This window comes from Diorhabda sublineata, chromosome X (genome assembly GCF_026230105.1).
Source record: "Diorhabda sublineata isolate icDioSubl1.1 chromosome X, icDioSubl1.1, whole genome shotgun sequence".
In the NCBI taxonomy this organism is placed as follows: Eukaryota; Metazoa; Arthropoda; class Insecta; order Coleoptera; family Chrysomelidae; genus Diorhabda; species Diorhabda sublineata.
The window spans coordinates 5,764,431-5,791,563 of record NC_079485.1 but is presented as its reverse complement, the minus strand read 5'-3'; the positions used below and the strand labels follow the sequence as shown (position 1 = coordinate 5,791,563).

General features: G+C 28.7%; 2 protein-coding genes across 3 annotated transcripts in view; one reads left to right on the top strand and one right to left on the bottom strand.

Moving 5' to 3' along the window:
- Positions 1–6,970, top strand: part of LOC130451828 (leucine-rich PPR motif-containing protein, mitochondrial) — a 28,229-nt gene extending 21,259 nt beyond the window's left edge. The window contains exons 15-16 of the mRNA XM_056791116.1: positions 4,113–4,466; positions 6,511–6,970. The gene's annotated coding sequence lies outside the window, so the exon portion shown is untranslated. The remainder of the gene's footprint in view (positions 1–4,112; positions 4,467–6,510) is intronic.
- Positions 2–27,133, bottom strand: LOC130451827 (serine/threonine-protein kinase 10). Of its 2 annotated transcripts, none has more exons than XM_056791114.1 (13): positions 26,976–27,133; positions 24,225–24,866; positions 14,323–14,633; positions 14,124–14,267; positions 11,523–11,601; positions 11,189–11,337; positions 9,634–10,332; positions 8,116–8,765; positions 7,870–8,033; positions 5,624–6,447; positions 5,186–5,410; positions 4,551–4,790; positions 2–3,488 (listed from the first exon to the last, which is right to left on the bottom strand). In XM_056791114.1, the coding sequence occupies exons 2-13, from the start codon at positions 24,745–24,747 to the stop codon at positions 3,192–3,194; spliced, it is 4,305 nt and encodes a 1,434-aa protein (XP_056647092.1). In that variant the 5' UTR covers positions 24,748–24,866; positions 26,976–27,133; the 3' UTR covers positions 2–3,191. The 2 variants fall into 2 exon arrangements, with proteins under 2 accessions (XP_056647092.1, XP_056647093.1); XM_056791115.1 differs by having other exon boundaries at positions 2–716.

Below are 27,133 nucleotides of genomic sequence, written 5' to 3'. Positions count from 1 at the left end.
GTTCGGGTTAACAACATTTAATATTAAAGTATGGTGTTATAAATATTATAGTAAATCATCACTGTTATAAATAAGTATTATTGCAAGAAAAAACTTCCACACTTTGTATGAATATTAAATCACAATCAAAGCGTAAATCTAGTAAATTAATGATATATTTTAGATTAATTAGAAAAAATTAATAAACATTACGTTTTTCCAAATTATGGTAATATAAAGGGTATTTGAACTCTGTGGGTTTACTGTACAAATAAAATTACAATCCTTCCAATATCCACTTCATGGAGTTTAAATCGTTTAAAATACTCAGTCTGCAAAAAAGAATATTTACATCTTCAACTAATATTTTGTATATGGAACAGGTATGCAAGAAGGAGGTACATATATTTATTTATATATTTGAAATGAATACTATAGTATGTTGCTCAAAGCATACTTATAGTGTTAACAGTATGGATGTACATCTCAAAACATAAAAAGTATATTTTACCACTTTCTTTTTCCTAAGTTATAATAAGCAGGCACTTTTTTACTATTTATCCAATTCATAACGGACAACTATTTATAAAAATAAAAAATTATCCATCCGATGAAAAACTGCTTCTTTTTGAACCAGAGTTAAAATCTGGCAAGTCCGTAGGCAGAACTAGTGGAGTAACTGGACCATAAATTCTTTCTTGTTCTTCTAGTTGTTGAGCAAATGCTTCCTCCAATTTCTGAAATTTGGAAATGAAAATAAAAAAAAGAATAAAAATCTATTTTATCTACATTGTATTTAGGTGCTTGGACTTTCAACCTTAATGTTAATAGCATTAAGGTTGATATTTTTTGTACTAAACACAATTTAGTATCCATAAATTTTTTTATGTTAATAAAACGTAGGAATTTCTCTATAAACTCATTTCAATCTAATTAAAAAAAATCCCAAGAGCAATATCATATCGGCGGAATCTCAAAATTCTCAGTTTTGATCTTATTTCCCAGAATTTAACAAAATTGTTGGATGTATATCATCTTTGAGAAATGTTTTCTGAGTTGTTTATATGATGAACATTTCATTTCAAAATATTCCAAGCAAATATCTACGAATACTTTCCCACCCTCATTTTGATAATAATCGATTTCGATTCTAACGAGGTACTCAAAAAGTGGAGTGGAACAATAAGCTTATTATAAATGATCGCAAAATTTTATACAAATTTACTCTAGATTTCGAAATAATTGTTCACATTGAAATCGTACATTTTTTCCAATACTATATATTATAAGGTTGAAAAGAAAATATTTCATATATTAATTTAAATTTTTAGATAATTGGTGGTACTGTAGAATTAAAAAACTATATAAGATGTCCCCGTTAAAGACAATATTTCAATATGATTTATGTTAAAGTTACGGTATTTTGAATAACAGTTTTTATACTATATTTGAATATTGAATACACTGTTTACTACAATTCGCCAACACACAATTACACTGCCTGACGTGCGTTTTAGTAAGTTATCTTCTTCAGAAAACGAATCAACTTCAAGAAAATAACATGGTTATAAAAATGCGCGTCATATAGTGTATTTGTGATTTTTGGTGTAGTGGAAGTGTAAGCATGTTCAGTATAACCACCAATGGTTCCAGAAACTAGCTATATTGGATGGCAATTTTATTAAAATATACTCTTTCCAAAATAAATTATTGAAACTTGTGTTCTTAGTTTAGTATTTATTATCGTAGTTAATATCGATGTGTGGGAACTTATAATTATCCATTTTTATTTATTGTAAGGTATCCACTAGAATTTACTCAACTCCATATACATTTTTGACTACTTAGCTACGTACCAACTTTATACAAAAAAATAACATTACTAATGGCAAATATAAACATTGTGCCTGGATATCTGCTACAGGAGATAAAAAGAGTGGCAACTAATTTAGCTTTGCTCAAGGTTGCATTGCGATTTTGAGTACAACAGCGATTTGAAACTATGATGTTGAATTTTGGTGAAAAAATGCGTTAATCAATAAAAATTGTTAAATTAGAGAACAGCATAGATGCATGCATTAAACAAATCACTCTTCGGTAAGCTACTACGAGACATAAAATCTCTCACATCTGCTATAACTGAAAAATCTGGATTTATCCCGAAATTTCATCCACAACATTCGATAATCAGTAACTATCACAGATGACTAATATTTAATGGTTATTTTCAGAAAGAGTATATTATAAATAATTTAGGAGAAGAAATAAAGCTTGTATACAAACCTGAATGTAATACGTCCACTGAAACAAGCAGTGAAAGGGAGTAAAGCAAAACAAAAAATAAAACGAACACAAACAACTGGAAAAAAAACAACACAAACATCGGAGAAACGGTGGTTTGTTTTTCTGAATACCTTGAATCAAATCTTGAACTATGAAAGTATTTATTAGCTAGTTAGTTCATTTTTTTAACTAGACAAAAGATTGTCAACTTCTATGAAATTTTAAAATGAGAGAAAAACAAAGAATACATAAATTAGAAAATTCAATATAAATAAGTGAGAATTTTAATTAACGGACACTGATCTAATATTTAACACCCCAAAATGCTAACACTTATAATATTGTTTATACTAATTGAAAGTATATCGCAAACTATATATATAAGGCAAACTATATGTATCACACTTGACGTACTCAATATCTGAATTTATATAGATAATACTTTTGTGAATGTAAAAAATAATTTCAATGGAGCAGAAAGAATTATTATTAAATTGGTCCTTTGTGTCATTGCCTCCTTGTTCTATTCTGTTATTATGTTTCTTGGATTGAGTTTTAGAAAAATATCTTGTTTAATCATATAATTCATTTGGTAGAATAAAACCAACAAGATATAGAAATTCAGGCTATGCCATAGGGAACTATAACAAAGTAAAATTTGTGATTAAACTGTTTCTTAGTTATGTACAACATCAATTTCTGGAGATTCTATTTTGATATGGTAATTATATTTAAACCCGTTGAAATACTCTTGTTTTTATTTTTCCTTAACAAATGAGTATTTTATTTCTTTAAAAATAAAAAATTTGATTTTTAAAAAATAATTGTTTTTCTCTGATTTTAATTTCAAAGAAACAAAACTAGATAATTAGTAAGTACAGATAGAGTTTAAAAAACAAACCAAACAGGAAAAGGATCAACAGACAAAACTAAGCAGCGGAATCGTCTTTTAGAGAAGGAGGAGAAAAAGCAAAATTCTTTTCAGATATAACTCCCGTGCTCCACGTCCTCTGATGACCCCAACTGTGTCTGTGACCATCAGTCACAAAGGGGCTTGACGGTACTGACGATGCCGTCTTATCATCATTAACACTAGATTTAGTACCAATACTATTATCAGGTACGTTGTCAGTTGAAGAAGAGCCAGGCTCTGGGAAAGAAATTTTAGGGAGGTGACTGGAGTATTTGGCCGAACGTATTTCTTTGTACAATTCTTCCTCGAGTTTCTACAAGAAGTTGTGCAGTGTTAGTATAGCGTGATATTGACATTAACACACAATACCTATGGAAATTCTTATACTTAATTATAAAAAAAATTCAAGTTAGCTTCAGTGTCATTTTACTTACTTAAGAGTTCGTAGTTGAATGCTAGTTCAATCAAATTAAAAATTCATCCAGTAATGCTTAAAACAAAGTTGGTTTGTAAGGAGAACTTCCAACAAATATTAAATGCACTTTTATATGTTACTAAACAATTGAGTGTTTGTGAATATGCTGCAAAATTTCAATTCTATTCATTCATTTATTTGATTACCAGTATAATTATTTTCAGAGACAGGTTTACGAATTTCGAACATATTATTTACTCTTTGTTGTGATAAGCACCCCATTCTTCAGTTTTCATCAGTTAGAGATGTTATAGTGGAAAATATGTTGATTAAAATAATAACATTTCTGTAGTTTTCAAATTTTCATAGAACCTTTTCTACATATCATGAAACATATACAAATCCATATTTGAAAAAATAGAAGTTATGACTTTAATGAAAACTTAGAACAGAAAATTTTATTATACACAAAGTGAAAACTAGAAAAACTTTCAATTGCGATTTTTTATATTTTTTTTGTAGGAGAGAAAATTATTTTCAGTTTTTCTGAAGGGGATAAATTCTTGGGTGCTGATTCCATCTTTTTACAACCAGAGAGTCTACCATGTTTATAGATTAAGGATAAATATCAATATTCTATAACAATTTATTAGGAACGACAGATAAGCTTGCAAAGCACTCTACTATATGACTACAAGGAAATGCAACCCAAAGTTAACAGGCCCTCATGGCCAAGAGAAAAGAACGATGGCATTATTTTTGAATGGTACATTTATATCAAGAATATAAAATTGTAATACGCTTTCATTTAAAAATTTCATTTATAGTATAAAAATTTCCATGGCGATAACTAACTGCAAACAATAATTTTGCCAGGTGAGTAAAATATCAATATTAATAAACAACAAAAAAGGCTAATCAAATAAAATAAGGCTCAAACTGAAAAAAGTATATATATACCTGTTTTCTAGGTTTTAGTTTTCCTTTCCAATCTTTCAACTCGATGCTAAATGCTTCTTCTCGTTGCTTCAATTTGAGATGTTCGTGTTCAAGTAACATTTTTCGTTTTTCATTTTGAAGTTGTTCCAGCTCCTTGATGGTTGCATCACTCATAGCTCTCAATTCTTCCAGTTGACGTTGATGTTTCAATTCAAAACGTTGCTGTTCAGCCTGATATCGCTTTTTCTCTTTTTCTTGGAACTTGACAAATAAAAAATTACCTTAGTCTATTTTTATAGTCATATTCATCAGTTTTTTGAAGTTTACGGTCAAATGTAAAAATATATGAAGATGTTCTTTTATATTACCTATATTTTTATTATTATAATTGTTTTAGCTAAACAAATAATTATAGCTCTAATGTAAATTATATAGGGCGCTGAACGTGTTAAAGTTTTCATGAAAAACTAGTTATAATGAATACCCTGTATAAAATATTATAAATGAACATTTTTGTAACGGAGAAATACAGCAAATTCAAAGTGATATACTGGATATTACATTAAATGCAGCTCCCGATAAGTTTACTTTGATACTCCAAAGGACATACTAATACTAATGAACCATACTTCAATTCTATCTAGTAAAAAACTTACCTCCTTAAATCTATTTTTTTCTAAATCCGGATCACTGGTTCCAGATATAGATATTCTCATAGATTCTCTAAACATGGCTTCCCTAGCTTTCATTTCCGCTCTTATTCTCTTTGGCAGCGATCTTTTCTCTATTTGTTGTTTTTTTAACAATTCCTCTTCTTTTCTGGCAGCTCTTCGTTTAATTTGTTCCTTCTCCTTCTCGTGTCTTGTTAGCATTTGATGCCTCTGATAAACAATTAAAATAATTGATTGAATTATTACTTAATACAGATAGTTATTACACCAGCTATGGCTCAGAAATTAAGTTGTAATATTTCAAAAATTTATTTGTTATAGATTCATTTTCCTCAAAAACTCCAATCAATTATCATTTTTTTACATTGTGAGGTAATTATATAGATGTATACATAAATTAAATTTTAAAAACATTAACTTTACCTGGAGAATGAAAATTTCCTTAATTTGTCTTTTTATCAGTTGATGTTTCTCATGTATGTGTTTTTCTTCTAATTCCCAAAGTGCAGCTTCTCTTGTCCTTGTTAACTGATGTTTTTGTTGAAGGAATTGCCGCTCCATAAGAGCTATTTTTTCCCTATGCGAATCGCTAAGTCTCCTCAAAGAAGATTCATGATTTTCATTCAATTTTTCTAAAAAGCTTTTTTCTCGTTCTAGATGTTCAGCATCCATCTTATCTTTCCTAACCTTAAATTCGTTTTTGCGTCTTTCTTTAGGTAACATATCTATTTCATATTTAAGTAATCTTAATTCCGCCTTAAGACTCTCTCTAAATTGTTTCAGATCTCTTTCCTGCTCAGCACGGATTTTTTTAGAAGTCGCCCGTAAATCCGCATCCTGTTGAGCTTCAGCTCTTTCTATTTGTAATCTCTGTTGTTTACTTAACATTTCAAGATCATTTTCGTAAGTCCTTTCAAGATTCTGTCTTTCTTGTTCAAACTTTCGATCTTGTTGTTCAATTGCTAATTGCTCCTTTGTTGCTAAATCTTGGAACTGTTTTTGTTCTTGCTTTTGTAAATATTTCAATTCCCTGAGTTCTTGCTTTCTATCACTGTGAGGATCACTGAGATTGTAGTTTTCTTCATCTCCATATATAACTTTACTAGTGGTGGTAGTAATGAGAACACCGTCTATTATGAATTTTCTAGTCCTTTTTCTAGTTTTGCGATTTTGCATTGCTATCGTTTCCAACTTGGATTTAGGAGGTTTACGTAATACAACTGCATTATCATCATTTTCATCTAAATCTATAAAATTAAATCAATTTAATCTTTAAAAACGAAATTGACTAAATGATTGGTTGTACACAGGAAACACATACGAAGAATCAACATATGAAATGTGAGCAACAGTAAATTGTGAATATGTAAGTCGCTATTTATATTATTATATACTATTATATACTATTATATTTGACAATTGTTCGGTGACAATCAATAAAAGTTGGAAGCAAAAATGTATATTTTGCCAAATTATCTCCACATAGGAACAAATTAATTACTTTAAATACATATTGAAATATGATAATAATATAGCTCATAACATCCCATCAATCTATGAAGGAAAAGAGCTTTGTTTCAAGGCAATGTTCGTCAAAAATTCACCTTCACAATGTCTCAAAAATAGTAATTTGAATTATTGGTGTTATCGTGACAAAAATGTTTTTAATTTCGAGTGGGATGAGTGCTACTTTAACTAATCGCCCAACTCTCATTTGGGAAAAAATTTCAAAGATATAACATATATCACACTCCCCAAAAAAATTTAAGCATCATTTTGATTCCAGACAATTATTGTATGGAGATGGAATGAAATTTCTACTAATAAAAAATTAATCTATTTTTCAATTTCAACAATTATTTTATGCAATACACAGACTCCACAAAAAATGTAAAAAGTGATTTTGGAACAAAATTTAAAAAACAATTGCAGTGACTATTTTAATAGCATATACACTTTCGTAAGATATGAATTACACCTTGACTCTGAACATGCTTTTATTTCTTTTTCTATTTAATTTTAGTCAACAATATTTCAAATGTAAAGGGCTGTTAGTTGACAATTGCTTGTATTTTGATCCAAATAACACTTTATTTAATAATTTTGCTGGGGGAGTATTTATATAATGACTATTTGCACTCTAGATAAATCAAAAACACGATGTTACAGGTAAGTCTGAAGCAGAAATATTTAGTTTTTCAAGAAGAACTATGACCCCTTGGTGTAAACCAGTGTAATAAATATCAATGTTTCTGAAGTTTTGACTATAATTTTTATGATTTCATTTTATTTCATTAGTGAAATATCTTTGATCTAACACATTTATAATGTTTAATTTAAACTACTTTTCAGTTTTGATATACATTCCTTAGTATTTCTAATAATGCACCGACTAATAATATACAATATGGTACATGTTTAATTCAATCGCTAATTTGATACACAAAGTTATTTTAAAAATGGGACCTGTGTAGACAAATCTGCAAATATCAATGGGTCACTTTATACTAGGTAACTCAGTATTATGACACATTTTTATCATTAGATGATAAATTATTGTTTGGCAATGGACAAGTATCTTTTCCATTTTGAATTTATTCAATTTACTATTGAACAGTAATATATAAATTTTTTGTGACATATATACAAATATATAAAAAATTGTTTACCATTTGACAGGTATCGTTTATCATCCTTTTCATTACTTCCTCTACTTTCTTGACTAGCTAAAGAAATACTTTCAATATCAGATTGCTCAATACTTTTACTGGCTCCCGAAATAGGTCTTCTGTGTGAATCATTGCTTCGTACTGATCCACAATCACTATGTGACCTAAAAATATATTCATATAAAATTAACGAAATTATTAATAAAAGATTAGTTATGACATCCATTGCTTTTTTTAAGTACATACCTATCAGACATAGCCGACTCAAAGCTTTCTGCATACATTTTGCCATTGAGAGATTTCTTGTAAATATCTTCTCGGCTATGAGAATGAATAACTTGACCATTCATTCTTGGTTTCGAATCAAGCATTTCGGCGTTAGATCCATCCAAAATAATATGAGTACCCTTATATTCATCTCCGTAGTCACTTTTTGTACTACCCGTTTTTCCAGATGAAGTGTTTGATAAATCACTGGTAGAACCTCGATAATCCGCCGATTTATCACTTAAATACGATGTCGAATCCTTTACCTGAACTTTTTCTTCATCTATTTTCACTACCGAAACGTGACTGGTATCCAAAAGTTTCGAATTTTCTTCAGAAACATCTAGCCCGGAATCATTAATAACATAACTCGAATCTGTTATCATAACTTCACTTTCATCCAACTTTTTAACCTTCAAAGGTTTGTCACGGAATTCTGTAGGTGGAGGATATTCAAGTGAATCAAGTGATGGACAGAATTCGTCATCTGATGACTCTATTTGAGTCTTATTAGTTTCGTTCGCTACAATTACTACTTCACTGGTACTATTGCTTGGCGAAGAGGAGGAAGCTCTCGGTGGAAGAGAATTATCGATTATAACAGGAGGATGTGTCGTCACTACCGTCACCTAAAAAAATATGTTAATGTTGTTAATAAATTTGTGCTAAATACTATCGATATCCAAAGTGTTTCTGAATTCATGTATTACAAGTGAAAAACCGTAAAGATGTATTTTTTTCCTAATGTATTGCTTCATTAAAAAATTTGCATACCGAGAAATCTATTTAAATAAATCAGATTTTTAAGTAATATTTTTTTAAATCTGAACCTCAAAAAAAGGTTTAATTTGACAATAAACAAGGTGCGGGTTGCTAATTTTACCCTTTTGTAATGTACTTGAACTTTTTTGCACCTTTTGTTTCAACAAAAACCGAAAAATATCACAGGCTGTTTGATCTTGTTCTAAAATTAAACTATCACGACAAATTACAATTCCTGTCAGCTTTAGAGAATACTTTACCATAGATTAAATGAAGTAAATAGTATGCATTTGATATAAGGACAGTAACAATCTTTTTAATATAAACAAACTTTTAAGAAAGATTTATATGGAAAAACAGCTTTTAGAACTTCTTTTTTTATTTAATAGAAAGATTTTTATAACTAATCACAAAAAGCATACTCTGCACTCAAGAGAAATTGTAGCAAATGATAATGGCTTTTTCCTAGCATAAATTAAAATGGGTCCTAAGGAGTGTGATGTATCATAAGACATATCAATGTGCTCCATTCTATTCATCTTTCACCCTTTGCGATATAGCAATTTTATCCATTCAACAATCGTACAACTTATTGAAGGCACATTTTATTAAGTCTATGAAGATCTCCCATAAAACCTCCAAATCTACATTGAGGAGTATCTCAGAATAACCTTCACAATGAACAAAAACTTAATAGATAAATATATGAGTAAATATTTCTCTTTTTTCACTTACTTGGCTAATATTTGAAGCTAAACTATTCGATGTGTCCGGCAAATTAGAATTAATAGTAATGGTAGACATATTCTTGTTCCTTTCAGATTGGGGAGTGGAGACAACTACAAGATGTAAACTATCATCAGGGGTAGTAGTGTTGGAACTAGTTACAGTAACAATATCTCCAATCTTATCTAATGGCATGTCAACTAATTTGTCATTATCTAGAGGAGTAGTTTTTTCGTCTTTCTCACGTGAAAGTCTTTTTGTTATATGATTTTCTAGAGCCTGTTTTATTTTGGATATGTTTACAGTATTGTCGATCTCGTCAGATTTCACTTTCTCTCTGGATGTTACTTCTTGTAAAGTCGTACTAGTTGATGCCTTTTCCGAAGATGGCAATTGTATGGAAAGTTCATCTTCCTTAGTTCTGACAACCTCTTGGACATTAGGAGGAAAGTTATGCACACGAAGTGGACTAGCTTCTAGCGGGGAATCTGGAGGAGTAATAGGGGAAGATGGAGGTGTGGGTAGTGTAGAAAGTGCTACTGGAAGTGGTGGTGGAAGTGGAGCCAGAGATTTTTCTTTTTCAGGCAATGGTGATTCTTTATCTGAAGACGTTGAACTAGTTGATCGTTGAGTTTGTAGAGGAGGTGGTGGTGGAGCTTTACCCTTGTCACGAGATGTCTTCCTTTGTGTTTCTTCTTTTTTGTCAACCTTTAATAAAATATTTAGATATAATATTCCATTATATTCTAGTTAATATTTTATTTTCTATGCAGTGGGTTCCCATTTATTCATACAAAAAGTAGTTATATTTTTTAAGCATTTCACACGTTTTTTTCAACAATAAAAATACTAAATAACTTTTTTGTCGTTTCTACAGTCTATCGGTGCTTACATGTTTTTTTGGGATTACTGATTATATAATTGATTAGCTGATTATTTTTTTCCTTTTTTCTTTTTTAACCGTTTGAGTTAGATTACTGCATTCATTATCGTTTTTTGGTAAAACAATCCTTTGAAATAATTTTTTTTATTGCATATTAGATTCATTATTGGACCTATTGTTTCTCATTTATGTGTTCTTTAATGCTGCATTTTGTATATGTAGAATAGACTTTTTAATGCCTTTTATTGCGGCAGTGTTTGAGCAGTGTATGGTAGATCTGGTATACTTCAATTTTTATGTTTTATTTCTATTTATTTTATTTCTATCTAGTATCAGCAGCCACTGTGAAGTTAACATCCAATTACACAATATTTTTAAACTTGATTAATTAAATTTAAATTTGATCGGCTAATTTGTTTGTAAATTTAAAACTCAAATCAAGTTTTTAGAATATCAAGGTGGGACTACACAGTTAGGCTCGTCTTTGTCCAATTAACATGTTTATGATATATTAAACATTAATTAGTCGGGAGCATCTTTGCTCCATTTTTTACACAAGTACTTACACATAAGTAAGATTTTCCTGGGTTATATTAATTACATGTAATCACCTCATTTTTTCATTATAATACATTTTACTCAAGTTGTGAATTGTACAAATTTTCATTCATAAAAACTCACTTGTTTTTTGTCCGTGTGTGATGTCGGTATAGCTGACGTGATTGGTGTCTGTTTATCATCTTCGATAAAGACAGGTTTTTTGAATTCCTTGTCTTTTTCAATTATTTCGGTTTGAATATGTGGCGGAGTTGTGGAGATGGACTCAAGAACTGAAATAATGAAAAAACCGATCAAGCTTATGTATTTCATATATCATTCTATTTTTTTGGAATGGAATGAGGTAACAAGTTTACCTCATTCAAACAAATTTTTGAATGTTTAAAATTAAAAAAGCTAATTCTGTCTAAACTAACCAATGAAATAATCATGAAGTAAAAATTAAACGAATAAATACCTTTACCATCAACTTCATTACTTTTTAGAGATGTAGAGTCATCTTCGATATCCAGAGGCACTTGAGATGTTCGGTTGTCCTGAAAATATTTAAAAAATATTGTTAGTGAAACTTAAGTGTAAATTGGCAATTTAGCATAAATGAAATAAATTTGGTTAGGTGTCGATTCGATTTTGATATAATGAAAAATAATTATGATTCACAGTTTTTCTTGAATTTCGATATTTTATCAGTAAAATTCATTTCTATTATAATAATTTAAATACAAATATTATTCAGTATTTAATAAGCGGAATCTGATTATTTCAAGAATTTAACTTTCATGCGTTTCGTGGAATTTCTAAAAGATTTAACAACGAGCCTCTGGCAGTAATAATATATAATATAATATAGAATTATAGAAGTGGCATGGTATAGCAAAAAAAATAAATGTTTATGCAGATAAACATACATTCATTATACAAAAGCAATATTTTATCTGATAGATTGTTTCATTAGAAATTTGTTAAAACGGTATAGTTCTGTAACTTTAAAATTAATATTGAATTGGAAAAAAGCCAACATCATAAACTATCGTAGAAATAATATTAGCTTACGTCAATACTTTATTATATCTTCATTTAATGATAAGTTTTCTAAAAGCGACGTTTCGTTTATTTTTTTTTTTTAATTTAGTCTATTATATATTTCTTTTTGTTAAACTATTCTACTCTTAGAATAATAATAGTTATTACAAAACGTTTCAGAAAATTGGAGAGACCATTTATACCAGTTGTGCTACTTATTAGAACAGAGGACCATATTCATAATGTTAACATTATTTTACTGAAATAATCTTGAGATCAATACTTGAGTTAAATCGATCAAAATGAATATTTTTTGAGTTTCCAATTTATCTAATTATCAATATTAGGTGTAACATTAATAAGAATTTATTATATATACCATTGGTTATAAGTCCATAAATTCATGTTAAAATAATTTATCTTCATCTTCTATTTCTTATTTGAATGTCGAGAATACAATAAATGATTAAAACTTGATTTGTTTTTTATTTATGAATATACCTAGTTAGATCTGATGTGAAACAATTATTCAATTTTTATGAGAGGGTTTTAAAATTAAGGTAACTTTGAATAGCGTTACAACACTACAAGCCATTTTTATAAGTAAACAGTCTAATAATGAATAAATGCACAATAAACACAAAAAAGACAATACGATATAATTTTCTCACCTCAGCAATAATATCAGGCAAAGGGGGACCCGGAGAGCCGCATGCATAAGAAAAAAAATCAAGCAATGATAATACTGACAATTACAACCACAGAGGAGTGTTGAACAATCAAATGAAATAGATTTTGTATTCCTATAAATATAATGAACTAGTCAATTATATACCATTTTTTTTATTCAGAAACCTACAGTTTTATAAGCTAATGCTCTAAAATTGCATGAGTCTTACCCAACGACAAGTTCTATCCATTTGGCTTATTGTTTTCCGATGAAAAATATAAACAAGCAATGAAAAATTGGAATATAACAATGCAAATAGCAAAGTTAATGCTACAACTACTACAACAACTTGAAATTGAAAAAAGCTGTTGATCATTGTGTAATCTGAAGTCACTTAACTTAAGCCACTTAAAAATGTACGTTTTCTCATTTAACCTGTAGTATGTTTAATCAATTCAAAAAATTTATTGTCACAAATAACTACGTGATATTAGAAATAGAAATCCTACAAGAAAGAATTAATTCCGGAATATCAAGTTGGATAAAAAATCATCAACAGACAGCGATGTTTATCAATAAAACTACACTTTTTGATCAATAATATTATAAATAATTTAAATGATTGCTGCTATTGCTAAATTACTAATCAGTTACTATGGGACATCACTGTAGATATATTTAGACCGTATCATATCTACAGGAAAGTTGTCAATTAAAATATTAAAATACATCCTCCAGTCAACTTCTCTGTGTCAATATTCAATATAAGGTTTACACAACTACTAACTGCTTCTATAAATACGGGAATATGTTTTTCTTATTTGCATACACTTACCAATTCTCTGATAAAGTTCTTTATGTTTTCGATGTTTCCTACCATGCTGAGCATGAAAGTATTTAAAAAATTAATTAAAAAGTGTATCTTCGAAACGATCAGATCAATTGTTTTGTTAAGGTTGAGCGAGAACACATGACATTCCAAATTCAATTTATAAACACAATAGGTCTTTTTCGAAATCAACTAAATCATTAAGAGGATACTTCCAGGATGTGTATAAATAACAATAGCTCCTAGCAGTTTCCAATGAGAAGGTTAACATTTTTATACAAGGTGCATTATAATCAGTTTACGATATGTATGGAAAGCTTGATTGAAGCTGAATTTCAGTGCGTCACACATGTAATAGAAACTTTTTCAAAGTTACAGCTAGAAACTGCTCTACACTTCATTTTTAACAAGTATAATGATATATCCTTTCCATCTTGGAAATATGAAACTCTACAACTCAACTTTGTTTAGCTACTTTTTCGGACATATTTTACTGAGTTATATCAATATCAAACTATATAATCTAAAAGAGTTACCTCTGGATCATCATCTGTAAGTTCCTCTTCCACAACTTCAGCTTTGTACTCCAATAATAAGTCACGGACGGGTTTTGAATCCAATGTACAGTTGATAAAAGCGTGTTTTAAAAGTTCATCACAACACGGCCTTTTTTGAGGATCCTATAATGAAAAGTAATTAGCAAAAAATGTTATGTGATCATTATTATACTGTTACTTTTATAAGTGCTTTTGCTAAAAAATCATTGAACTCCTTGGACCATTTTGAAGGCTGTTCTAATTTGGGCGGATCAGATTTCTGGATCTTGAGCAATACCCTCATGGGAGACATTTCATGGTTGGGTGGTTCCATTTGGGCAAACTCAATCAGAGTAATACCCATTGACCATATATCTACTTTATAATCATATGGATTATCACGAAAAGTTTCACACAGCACCACTTCCGGAGCCATCCAGTATGGAGTACCAATAAATGTGTCATGTTTTTGAAGCGTACTTTTATTTTTAGCAGAAACTCCAAAATCAGCTGAAAAATATTGTCATTGATATTTTTTCATATTCGTTATACAAACTTCGAATATCGAAATCATAAGTAGTTTATTTTTTTTCTAAACCAGTTGAAAAAAATCATATATAGCACAATAATATAAATAAAAAATACTGATCAAAATAGTTATAATGTTCGCAGCCGATAAAGAACTTAATTGGGAAAACTGTCAGTTTTATAAATAAGATAGAGCTAGATACTGTTACTTACCACCCACAAATTCAAAACTCTAATTGATTATTGCTCATTCCAGTGTATTAACAAATAATAGTACAGAAAAAGATCTTTCCTTTAAAACCTACTAATGCCAAATGAGGATGATAAGTGTACCAGAATAAATACTCAAATACATTTCATTTGAAGTAAAAAATGTGAGTGAATCAATTAAAGACAAAGTTTTTATTGCAATAAAACGAAGTGCACACCCATAGAAAGTCACATTTTATAAACAATTCTGTGATATTAAAATACTTGAACCAAATGAACCACAAGAAGTTTTATCTTACTGACCAATATCACTTTTACCTGTAGTATCACAACAATTAGAAGAATTGAAACCAATAAATTCATTCAATAGTATACCAGAGCACTATTAACGTAATTGAGAAGGTTCAAGATCAAATTAAATCCTATTTTATTATATTCAACAAAATTCGCATAAAAATTGCAAAATATCTGTTGCTTATTTCTGCCAAAATGATATCTTACCAACTATTGGACCATTGTAGACACACAAATTTGATTATCTGTTTAAGAAAAGTGCAAAATCACAAGTTTCAATTACAACTTAGAATATAATGGTAATCAAAGAATAAAAAATTATACCATCGATTCAAAGTACTTGATCAATTGAGAAAATAAGACTGTATAGACTTGATTTTAGCAGTTGAAGATTTCATTTTCAGTTGCCTCCTATAGACAACACTATTTATATGAAATATTCATAATTTTGTTGGCAATTTACTAAATCTACTCCATCCTTTTCAAAACATCCCAAAAGGTTTATATGGGAGTTGTGTATAACAAAAGACTTGTTAATTCAAGAAAACATGTAGAATTAGAGAATGATTGTGAGCTATTTAAATGTATATTTAATACATTTTCCTTTCATCAGTAAATATATCACATAATTTAGATAAACAAAAGGTATAATTATTTTTTATATAATTTTATTAAATACATATTTTTCATAAAAAACATATACCAAATCAAAAAGAAATCCTTGCTAGACACATCAGAAAAAATCACAAACAGTCGTAAAATACTTCATCAAAGTTAATATCATCGGGGAGTGGCTCATAGCGTCGAGAAAATTCGGCTTGTTCTTCTGTAAGTTCTTTCTTATTATCACGTATAAATCCTTCAACTGCCTCAATTCCGTGTTGGCACCTTTTACCTCTTATTCCAGAACAATTTAAGCAAATCACTGTTTTATCATAATTGTCGTAAAAATATCCTCTACAAATCTCTAAACATTTATCAGAAGCTTGGCAACGTTTATAATTTCCTTTATTTTTTTGCATCTGACATGACTTGCTTGATCTTTCAGGTTCTTTTTCATTTTCTCCACCAGAAAACCCTGCACAAATCTCAAATGATTTACCAGAATCGTCGAACTTACTTCTAGACACATTTTGTTTTTTATATTTTTGGGACTCGCATGACTCTCTGGATAATTCAGACCATTTCCGTTTAAAAGACATAAATGCGGATTTTGCCCAATTGATATCAATCACTCTACCAGTCAAAGTTTCGTATATGTCAACTGATTTACGTAAATTGCTAGAGATATTTTCTTTATAGTTTTCATCACATATACGTTTATATGTTTCTTCATTTTCTTTCAACTGACCTGGCTTGCTGAAGCTTTCTAGTTCTGTATTCTCATTAGCCATATGTGGTGAGTCTAAGCATATACTCTCAACAGAATGGACGTCACTAATCACAATAGATTCAATCGCATCACAAGTACGTTTATATGTTTCTTCATTTTCTTTGAACTGACCTGGCATGCTGAAGCTTTCTAGTTCTGTATTCTCATTAGCCATATGTGGTGAGTCTAAGCATATAGTCTCCATAGAATGGTCGTCCCGAATCAAAATACAGTCATCTGCATCACAAGTACGTTCATATGTACCTTCATTGTCTTTGAACTGACCTGGCATGCTGAAGCTTTCTAGTTCTGTATTCTCATTATCCATATGTGGTGAGTCTAAGCATATAGTCTCAATAGAATGGTCGTCACGAATCAAAATACAGTCATCTGCATCACAAGTACGTTCATATGTACCTTCATTGTCTTTGAACTGACCTGGCATGCTGAAGCTTTCTAGTTCTGTATTCTCATTATCCATATGTGGTGAGTCTAAGCATATAGTCTCCATAGAATGGTCGTCCCGAATCAAAATACAGTCATCTGCATCACAAGTACGTTCATATGTACCTTCATTGTCTTTGAACTGACCTGGCATGCTGAAGCTTTCTAGTTCTGTATTCTCATTATCCATATGTGGTGAGTCTAAGCATATAGTCTCAATAGAATGGTCGTCACGAATCACAATAGTTTCATCTGCATCACATCCATGTTCATAATTTTCTTGGAGCTCACATGACTTTCTCAATCTAAATGTATCCTTATTTTCTGTGTTTCCACAATTTTTTGAATATTCCGAGGAAAGGCACTCGTTTTCCTGTGACATTTTATCAGTTATGAAACTCACTTCGTCAATAATACCGATTTTTAAAACTTTTAAATGAAAATTTTGATACTAATTCACAATTTTGACATATATCAATTATTATGACTAGCAAACTTCAAGGTGTCATTTTCTAGCGAATCAAAACATTCTAAACTAAATTTTCATAATATCTTATAAAAATACAATACTAATTGTAATTAATTAAGTATCCAGATATTTCTTTTTCATGATCATGTCAATTAAATAAAAATTAATTGACAATTTGACTTAATTTTCAATTTTGAAATAATAAAATTACAGTATACTTTTCTCCTTTTTTGTGCATTAATATTTGAAACACACTAATACATAAATTACTATAAATAGTAATATTACAATAATTTAAAAAAAAAAATTGTTTCTGTAATATTCATTTCCAATCATCTCTGAACCAGAGTGAAACTTGGCAACACAGCATATCTTTAAAGGTGTAATTGTTGACTTGTGCGTTCATTATTTCCATTACATTTATATATACGGGGTATGGCGATAAGTTCAACAACTCAGTTTTTATAAGAGGTGATAAAATAATTTATAATTTTAAAAATTAGAACACAGGGCACTGTGTGCCTGTTTCCACAATATAGGGTATATTTATTTTGCAACACCTAATAGCACTAAAGAAGTTATTTTCTATCGGCTCAATGAATTTTCAAAAAGCACTAATAGTTATATTTTATCACCATGAACTTTATCTGAAATATTTATTCACAATTATCCTAGATGTAGAGTTAAACTGAGCAATACCATATAGTTACATTTGTTATTCTGTAGTTGGTATTAATCATAAGAATTCTATATGTCATTATGAACATAAGTGAAAAATGTCAACAAATGTTAAAATAAAAATATGGAACACTTAATTGGATCAAAATAAGAGGGTTACTATACAATTTTAATAACGTTTATTATTATGTGTTAGAATATTTGAAATATGATTTATCATATGCAAATATTAGAAAATGGCAGTAGGAAATCAGCTGGTCAGTAAATATAGTACATTTAAAATTAATATTAAATATTTAGAAAATAGGAACATCTTTTGGCATGTACAAAGTATACGATAATAAAATAGATTTCATTTTATTCAAGTTCATTTTAATATTTTTTTTCTAAAAATTATTTCAAATGAAAATAACTCAAACTAAATTTGAGAATATTGAAGAATCAATACTATAACATAAAATGCCCGTGGACTTTTTATCCTAATGTATCTTTTCAATATCTCTCATATTGGATTCATTATTACAATTTTTGATGTTCTTTAATGGTATTTTTTTGGAATAATAGAGATAAACCTAATAATCAGGGCAATCTGCTCGACCTTGTTAATCTCTGGGGTATAATATAAAATAATTTTGATTTAGTGATAGCTTCCATAATATGATGTATTAAAGTACATTGCATGTTTCTCTTTTTTCTCAGAATGCAACCCAGCGTTTTATTGAATCGTGAAAGGATTATTTGTTTAGAAAATTTAAACTCTGTAATAATTCCGAGGAATTTCTTTGCATTCAAAATCGAAAGAATTCCAGATTAAGATTATGTTCCTTCTTTCCTTTTTACATATTTCTTCATACTGTTGAATTGTATTGCCCAAGTACTGTCTTAAAAAGTTTTTTACAAAATAGTAAAAAAATACTTATAACACAAAGACTTTTAAATGTGTTGGTCTGTATCTGTATTTAGTGTTTTGATAGAAGGCAAGACTTCTTGTCACAATGCCAAGTATTTTTTTGAGATTTTTCTCTTTAAAAAAGAAAATGAGTCTGTTTGCAAACCAGTGGTTTGTTGGTTGAAACCAAGGAAATGTATTGTTATAAAACAAATTCATAAAATAATACTTGAAAAATAAAAGATAATTATAATGTATGTAAAGATCATTAATCGAAAATGGTATATTTAAAATTTTTAGTGATATTATGATTTTTCAGATATAGATACATTTATATTTTGAAAATATTCAAATATTTTCGGCAAATATACATTAGTAATATGATTATTTTTGGGATTTATAATTTTGTGTTCATATTATTACAGCTTACATTAAATTTTGTTGCAACTGTTAGCAGAAAATTCTTTTAAATCTTGTAAGCAGTTTCAAAAAAGATAATTTCATATGCACTAGAGTGATATAAAGATATTGAGATTAGTAGAGTGAATAGAAGTCTAATATCCTAAATTCAATACACAAAAAAATGCTTTGTTGCTTGGATAGATGTCAATTCAGTTACAATTTATATACAGCAAATTAAATTTAATCATAAATATATTGAATGAATAACGAGAATTTTTTTCCATTATTTATTATTTTCTCTTATTTGTGTATTATCAGCATTGACTAACTTTTAATGGTTTCTACATTTTGATGCCCTTTGTTAGACACATTCTTTCAGTCGATCAGAAATAAATCTAATAAAATCTAAAGTATTGACAAAAAATAGATAGTAAGTATATTGTTAACGAAGTAGTTTAAATGATATATTCTGGGACGACCATATAGATTGTTGGTCAAAGCATTAGGCTGAGGAAAATGAGCATAGGTCAAATGTACTTTTACTATGAGGCAAACATACTTTTTTTCTGGAAGCCTAAATTTGAAGAATTTTTATGAATGTATAATATTTTCTTATTACCAACATGTTACATATGAAATCGTTTGAATAGCACATTATGTTCATTAATGTGAGCAAGAAACTCATTTCTTATTTGTATTCAGGACAAACTTATTGAAAAATATTTAAATGGTCAGCAATATTGTCCAGGTGTTCGATAAACTACTAAAGTAAATCAACACTGCAGGAAACGTTTCACGGATTATTGCCAAGATAAAAAGATGACGCCCAGATCTGAAAATGTTATAATGCATACATTCCCAATTCAACAAGTTGAACCTATGTTATGGAAAAGGTTGGAAGCTACAAGAAGAACAGAAGAAGATATTGATATTACATTCTACTTTGTAAGGTGGAAATGACAACTATACCAAAGAAGTCAAAGATTTTGAAATAAATGAATTAAAAATTGTCTACTGTCTACATAGTGGTTATTTTGTAGGTTGCCTTAATTTTGAAAGATTTTGGAAGTAAGCACTTTATTTAAGAAAAATATGTTACAAGTCGTCTTTTTCAAATATTTAAAACAGGAAGAATTACAAGCAAGTGATAAGATAATATTAGTTTGCCTTAAATTATCGCTAATTTGCCATGCACATCAATGCATAGATTATTTACATTGGTTCTCTTATTGTGGTTATTACTGGGACAGAGTTAAATGCATGTTTTTATATAAGATTCTGTCAGCTTAAGCCGAAAAAATTGAATATTAATTTCTCGAGCGATTTCAGAAAATGATACTGTAAGTATATCCTCAAATTTTTTGCCCTCCTGTAAAGTTACTATTTGTTTAATCACTTTCTTCAATGTTTATCTAACTTAAACATAGTTGGAATAAGATAAATATGGCTTTATTCATTGAATTTGTTATTAAATTCTACCAGATGTGTATATGAAGTGTTGAAATAGTGAAGCACCACAGCAGTATAACTTATAGGTAACTCGATATTATAATGACACATCTTTATCATTTGTTTATAAATTTGTTTGGCAGATAAGAATGTAATACTTCCACTTTTTGGTTTATTTATAAAACAATTCTATTTGATAATGCATTTGTTTGTTTGTAAATAGTAATGTCTGAACCTATTCATTTATATAGGTATTATGTAACTATTAATAATGAGCCACTCCATACTGAGAATTGTCAATATATATATGTATTGATCTCTAAGCTGGTGCTGGCTACTAGAAGTAATGTATGTATATATTACTTCTAAACTACCTATATATTTATATTCCAAATTTCATCTACTTTTCTAAGAAGTATCATTTGTGTATATTATTGACCAAACTAATGATATAGTTATCTCCACACTTAAAAGACAGTTTTCAATTATTACAAATGTTAAGGTTAAAAATGTCTCTATATTACAATAAATGTACATTTACAATTTACATTCAATAAAGGAAAATTATAGGCTCCTGTTTTGGCTTTCCTTATTGCATATATGTGATTTTCATTGACAACATAACTCCTTGCTAGCTTGGCTTTATCCACCCTATTGATAGTATGCAACAACTTAATCTCTCATAATAGAAGGTATCTCTCAATTTTCGCCTACTTAATCCCTGTTACAAACGTTATTCAAATAAAACAGGGTAAGGCATAGCAACTCACTTATGTTGAAATTCAATTAAATTTTATAATGTATATGTAGTATAAGGTAGATTGCATTCATTATTCTCAACACAATACATTTCATTTAACTCGTTCCAGCATATAGATGGGTATGTTGATGATAGAAATCAAGAGGATAGTAAGGCATCATAAGAAGCACATTACATGGAGTTCCTCGGCCAACAGAACCACACAATACTATGGTAATTTGTATGGATGGACATTTAAATTCTTTGTGGATAGTCGTTCTCACAAAATGAGCAGAAAACCCAATAGCAGAAGTATATTATAGAGCAGGGAGATTACAGAACAGACTGTCAAACAAAGGATTTTAAAGTATCCATACTGATCATGACAGTCCAGATTTATCTTTTTGGAATCACCATATTCCATTAATTTGTTTATTTGTGGAATGGACATGAAATGCACATATTACAAGGTTATGAGCATGTGGCACTAGTAAAATCTCTCCCAAAAAAGATTAAGCATTACATCCTCGTCCACTCCTGAAAAAGTGACACAAAAATTTACCTCCCAATCCAGGCGATAAAGTCAAATAAGCAAGTTGCTCTGCCCCACTCTTTATTATTATTTTTTTAGTCACATCTATTGCAACATAACTATTAAATAATGAATACTTTACAATTAAAAAATATTAGGTTTATTGCTACTTAATATTGTTTTACTAAAATCTACAGATAATTTATTTGGATTATCATTAATCTGATAAAGAATTTGCATGATATTCTATGTAAATAAAATATTTAAGGAGTTTTGATAAAAACTTTTGTGTAAGAAAATAAGAACAATATTTGGTACTAGAAAAGCAAATTAAAAACTTTGGGAGTGCATTTAATGAGTTGAGAAAACGAACCTAACAAATTAATTATTATGATTCTAATTACTATCTAACCCCAATTTGAAAAAAATTATAATTATTTAACAGTTAACTTATTCAAAAATAATTAAATTTTGATTAAAAAGTTTACTTAATTTTTTTAATTCTGTTTGTGTTAGATGTATTTCTTAAATTGAATTATTTTCTCCCTCCATTTTTCATATTTTCCATATTTTCAGGATTAGAGTTTAAAAAAAATGCACATAAAAAGATTATTTTTTTACAGAAAAATACAAATCAAATTAAAATGTATAATTGAACTAGTATTTCTATTAAGTTGATTTTTTTCAATGTACTCGTATTATAAAAGTTTGAATTAAAATAGACATCAGAGGTGGCCTAGAAAAAAACTTTACACATTTAAAATCTCACTTGACATATTATAGCAAATTTCAAATCAATTTTTCAAAAATTTGAGAAAGGTAGATAGATGATAGGTCGCATAGAAGAAAATTAGCATTTTCCATTTTTCTTGGATAATCCAACAAAGACGGTAGTTGATAATGTAAATTATCTTTAATCACCTTAATGGATATGTAACTTTTTCCCATTTAATGTCTATATATACTCCTGCGCTTGCCAATATAGCAATGTTTACAATACAATACGAGGTGTGGCTATCAACTAATGACACTGGAAATTTTCTAAGGTCAGCTCCTTAAGAATGCATTCACTTTCTCTTTCACTCAGGTTTCATGAACACAAGTCTTGATACCTTCTAGATTTTATCTTAGGAAACGGATAGAAGTTAAGTGGAGAATAAGGTAAATTGTCTAACACTAAAAAGCTAAACTTGTTTAAACACATCTCAACTGGTATAAACTCATGGTATGACCCACAAGACAGATTGTTTTATCTTTTTCTTCATGGATTTCAGGACTAGTATGATTGATTAATAGTTTGATAATTACTAACCAGGGAAAGTAGACAATCCAATCATTTAAAAAAAATACTTGCCTTGAATTATGATTTTTCTGTATCCCACCACAAGTGAAACATCTACAATTCGTTTTCATGTTATCATTTTCAATAAGTTTTTGTAATTTTAAATGGTAATAAAATGTCAATAGCAATACTGATAAGCTTCTAATTTTCTACATGTGAGAATTTTTGGACTTGGAACACACTTTTTGCCTTTTACAATTATTACGAAATTTCTCACACAGATTCTTTATCAATTCAAACAGATTCAGCAATCATGTGAATATTTATCTGATGGGCGACCCATGTGTGAATCACCTACAATGTCTACCGAGTTGTCTTGTATTTAAAGAGAACAAAATAAATATACATAACAACGCAATTCTTTTTATAATTTTTTAGTTTCAATTGCATTTCAGTTTTACTCTATTTTACTTGACATCTGTTGATTGCTTTTCTGTAGCACCCTCAGTCTATTTAGTCAATTTATACACCTCTTAAATGTTCCAAAAAAATTAGTATATATTATGATAGTGTATATATTGTAAGTCACAGAAACTATTTAAAATGTAATTTGTTTACCAATAACGGTTTTCCAATCAACAGATATAAGAAAATTTTGATGCCTCCTGTAAGTGTAATTATTAATAACTTGTTTTTTATACATTTTACAATGCTAATGTGTTTACCAATGAAGCTAGGTATATGTACAAATTTCCAAGGCCATTTACAGGATTTAAATAATTATGTTATAACTAATAATGCAATAAGATTTACCTAATTTAACTCCTCCTGCCATGGTGAGTAATACGTTTCCAGCCTTCAAGTCTCTATGAATAACATGTGATTTATGTAAAAATTGCAGTCCTTTGCACATATTTTGGCACACATATGCTATCTGAACTTCATTCAGAGGTTTTTCTAATTCAGTCATAATACTGTCCAATGCTCCACCATCACAGTATTCAATAAGCAACCACAGTTGTTGCTCTTTTTGAAAAGCTTCATGAAGTTCGACTATATTAGGATGTTTAATTTCAGATAAAATATCAATTTCTATCATGAAATCTGATAGATCATCTTCTCCATCTAATCTGCACATTTTAGCAGCTGCTAACTGTCCTGTGTGTTTATGTTGAGCCTTGTACACTTTTCCATAAGCTCCATCTCCTAATTCCCCTATCATATCCCAGAATTCTTCTGGATCACATTCCATACGCACATTATTATAAACTTTTTTCTTTTTCGCGTCATTGCCGCCGAAGTGCAGAACTTTTTTAATATTGTTGAAGAAAGACATTATTAACTACTCACTTTACACTGATCTGAAAATAACACTAGTTTTTACTACATTATCACAATTGAAAGCTGGCCAATTGTTACTATCAAGAGTTATACGCCTTTTCCAGTTCACGTTATCTGAAAACAAAATGGTTATTAGTTTTTTATTAAAACAATCATTTAAATTAACCAAATTTCAATCTGTTGCACTGAACAAGTCTCAGATTTTTTTGAAATAACATGGCTTTCAAATAATCTCTTAATTAAATTTTTGTCAGATGGTCAGATTTGTTTCACAAACAGAATTTTTCTTTGAAATATATTATGAATAGATACGGGCACATTTTCTGCAGTATTTGTAAATTTGTTGTAAAGAAATAGGTTGGTACGACAAGGAAAGTTACCAAAATAGTTGAAGAAGAATGTTGAATGTAACCCTATCAAGTTCCTAATGAAAAGGAAGAAAAAATAGTAATTAATGAGGACGAAATACCTGAGTATATATATAAAGTTAACAACATTATTATTATTTAGAATATATGTGTATTTATTAATTTTTGTAGGGTCTACTCTTTTTCTCAGTTATGTACTTTCAGGAAATTCAAATAAAACTTAGCAATGTAAGAATTTCAATCTGATCATTAATTAAAATCTTTGGTTATTTTCACAAATTTAACATATATATTTCAGCTGTATGGTTGTAGCAAACTTTGAAATATAAAATTACTACATTAATTCCTGTCCATTGAAAATCAAGTTAAAGTCCCATAATACCTGAATTTCTTTGAATCAAAATAGTGTAAACTGCATATAATGAATTATGCTGATTACATAAATATCATTATTGGAGTGAATTTTGTGTTTCAGGGTAAATAGCCAAATACTGAATAAAAATTGGAAATCCAGTAGAGGTTATTAAATCATATGATCTTCTAATAACAGTAAAACAATTAACATACTTTATCCAAATAGTTTAGTTTCTGATACTACAAAACAACACTAATAGACTTTGAATTATAATATTCAAACTTTGATTTAGTAAATTCAAAAAGTGTATGTTTGAGCTTATTTTCTGTTTTATAATAAATCATATTATTTAGTAGAGTTATTGGAAATGTAAAATTTGATGTTACTTATATACAGGTTATTTTATTTTTTACAGAGGCAATAATCAATTAAATGCCCTCATTTCATAGAATATGTTACTCATATATAAAAAACAAAGTTGTATATTGCTAAATAAGGTACTTTTTTATGATAGGTAAAATATTTGAGCTGTATAAAACAAGAGTATATAATATAATTTTCACTATTTAGAAATTCATATAAATAGCAATTAGCAGCAAGCAGTAAACTGAAGTTATCAGATTAAATTTTACAATATTACAGGTATTTTACAATACCTGTGACAAGTATGTTAAAATTTTTGTTAAAAGTAATGTAATTCTAAAATTGGATATAATAATTTACAATGTTGTCCTAGCCACTTACACCAATAAGAGCAAACAAAATCCTTACATGTTTCTTTATTCAAGATAAAGAGGCTCAACTATATAATATATAATATATATATATAATATATATATATATATATATATATATATATATATATATATATATATATATATATATATATATATATATATATATATATATATATATATATATATATATATAATATATATATATATATATATATATATATATATATATATATATATATATATATATATATATATATATATATATATATATATTACTACAACTAATTGAAATATTTAATCAAAAACAACGTTATTGATGAATATTGTTATATTTTATTGCAAACATGATCTACATAAAGGATGAAAAATATATCTTATGAATAGCACCATTTATACAGATATAAAAATAGTTAAATTAACTTTAGTAAGATATTTTAAAGTGAATTTTGATACAAAATTTTATTAAGAAGACCGTTCATTATTGTTAACTGTTTTAATTTCACCCATGGGCAACTAAAGTCTGAAGTTGTCAAAGACATACTAGATTAATGTGCGATATACATAATGTGGACAATGGTAAAGTAATCTAGAGTGTTGTTCTACAAAAAACAAAATCTAAGCAGATGAACGGTTTTCAATTATGTGTAGACCATATTTAAAGTTAAAATCTCATGACTAGTGAAAGGAAATGTCAGATCCACAAGTTTAGAACCAACTACCTGTCTCGTTTTTTAAAGATAAACAGAAATTTGTGATTACTTACCACATCCATACTATCATCACTGGTTTAATTAAGATATAGGGGTATTTATTTATGAACACTAGATAAACTAACTATTTTCATCCGATTTGTATATTTTCATCTAGCTACAGTCGGCCATGCCAATTTTTACCTTCTTCCCATCTCCGTTCCCCGCAAAA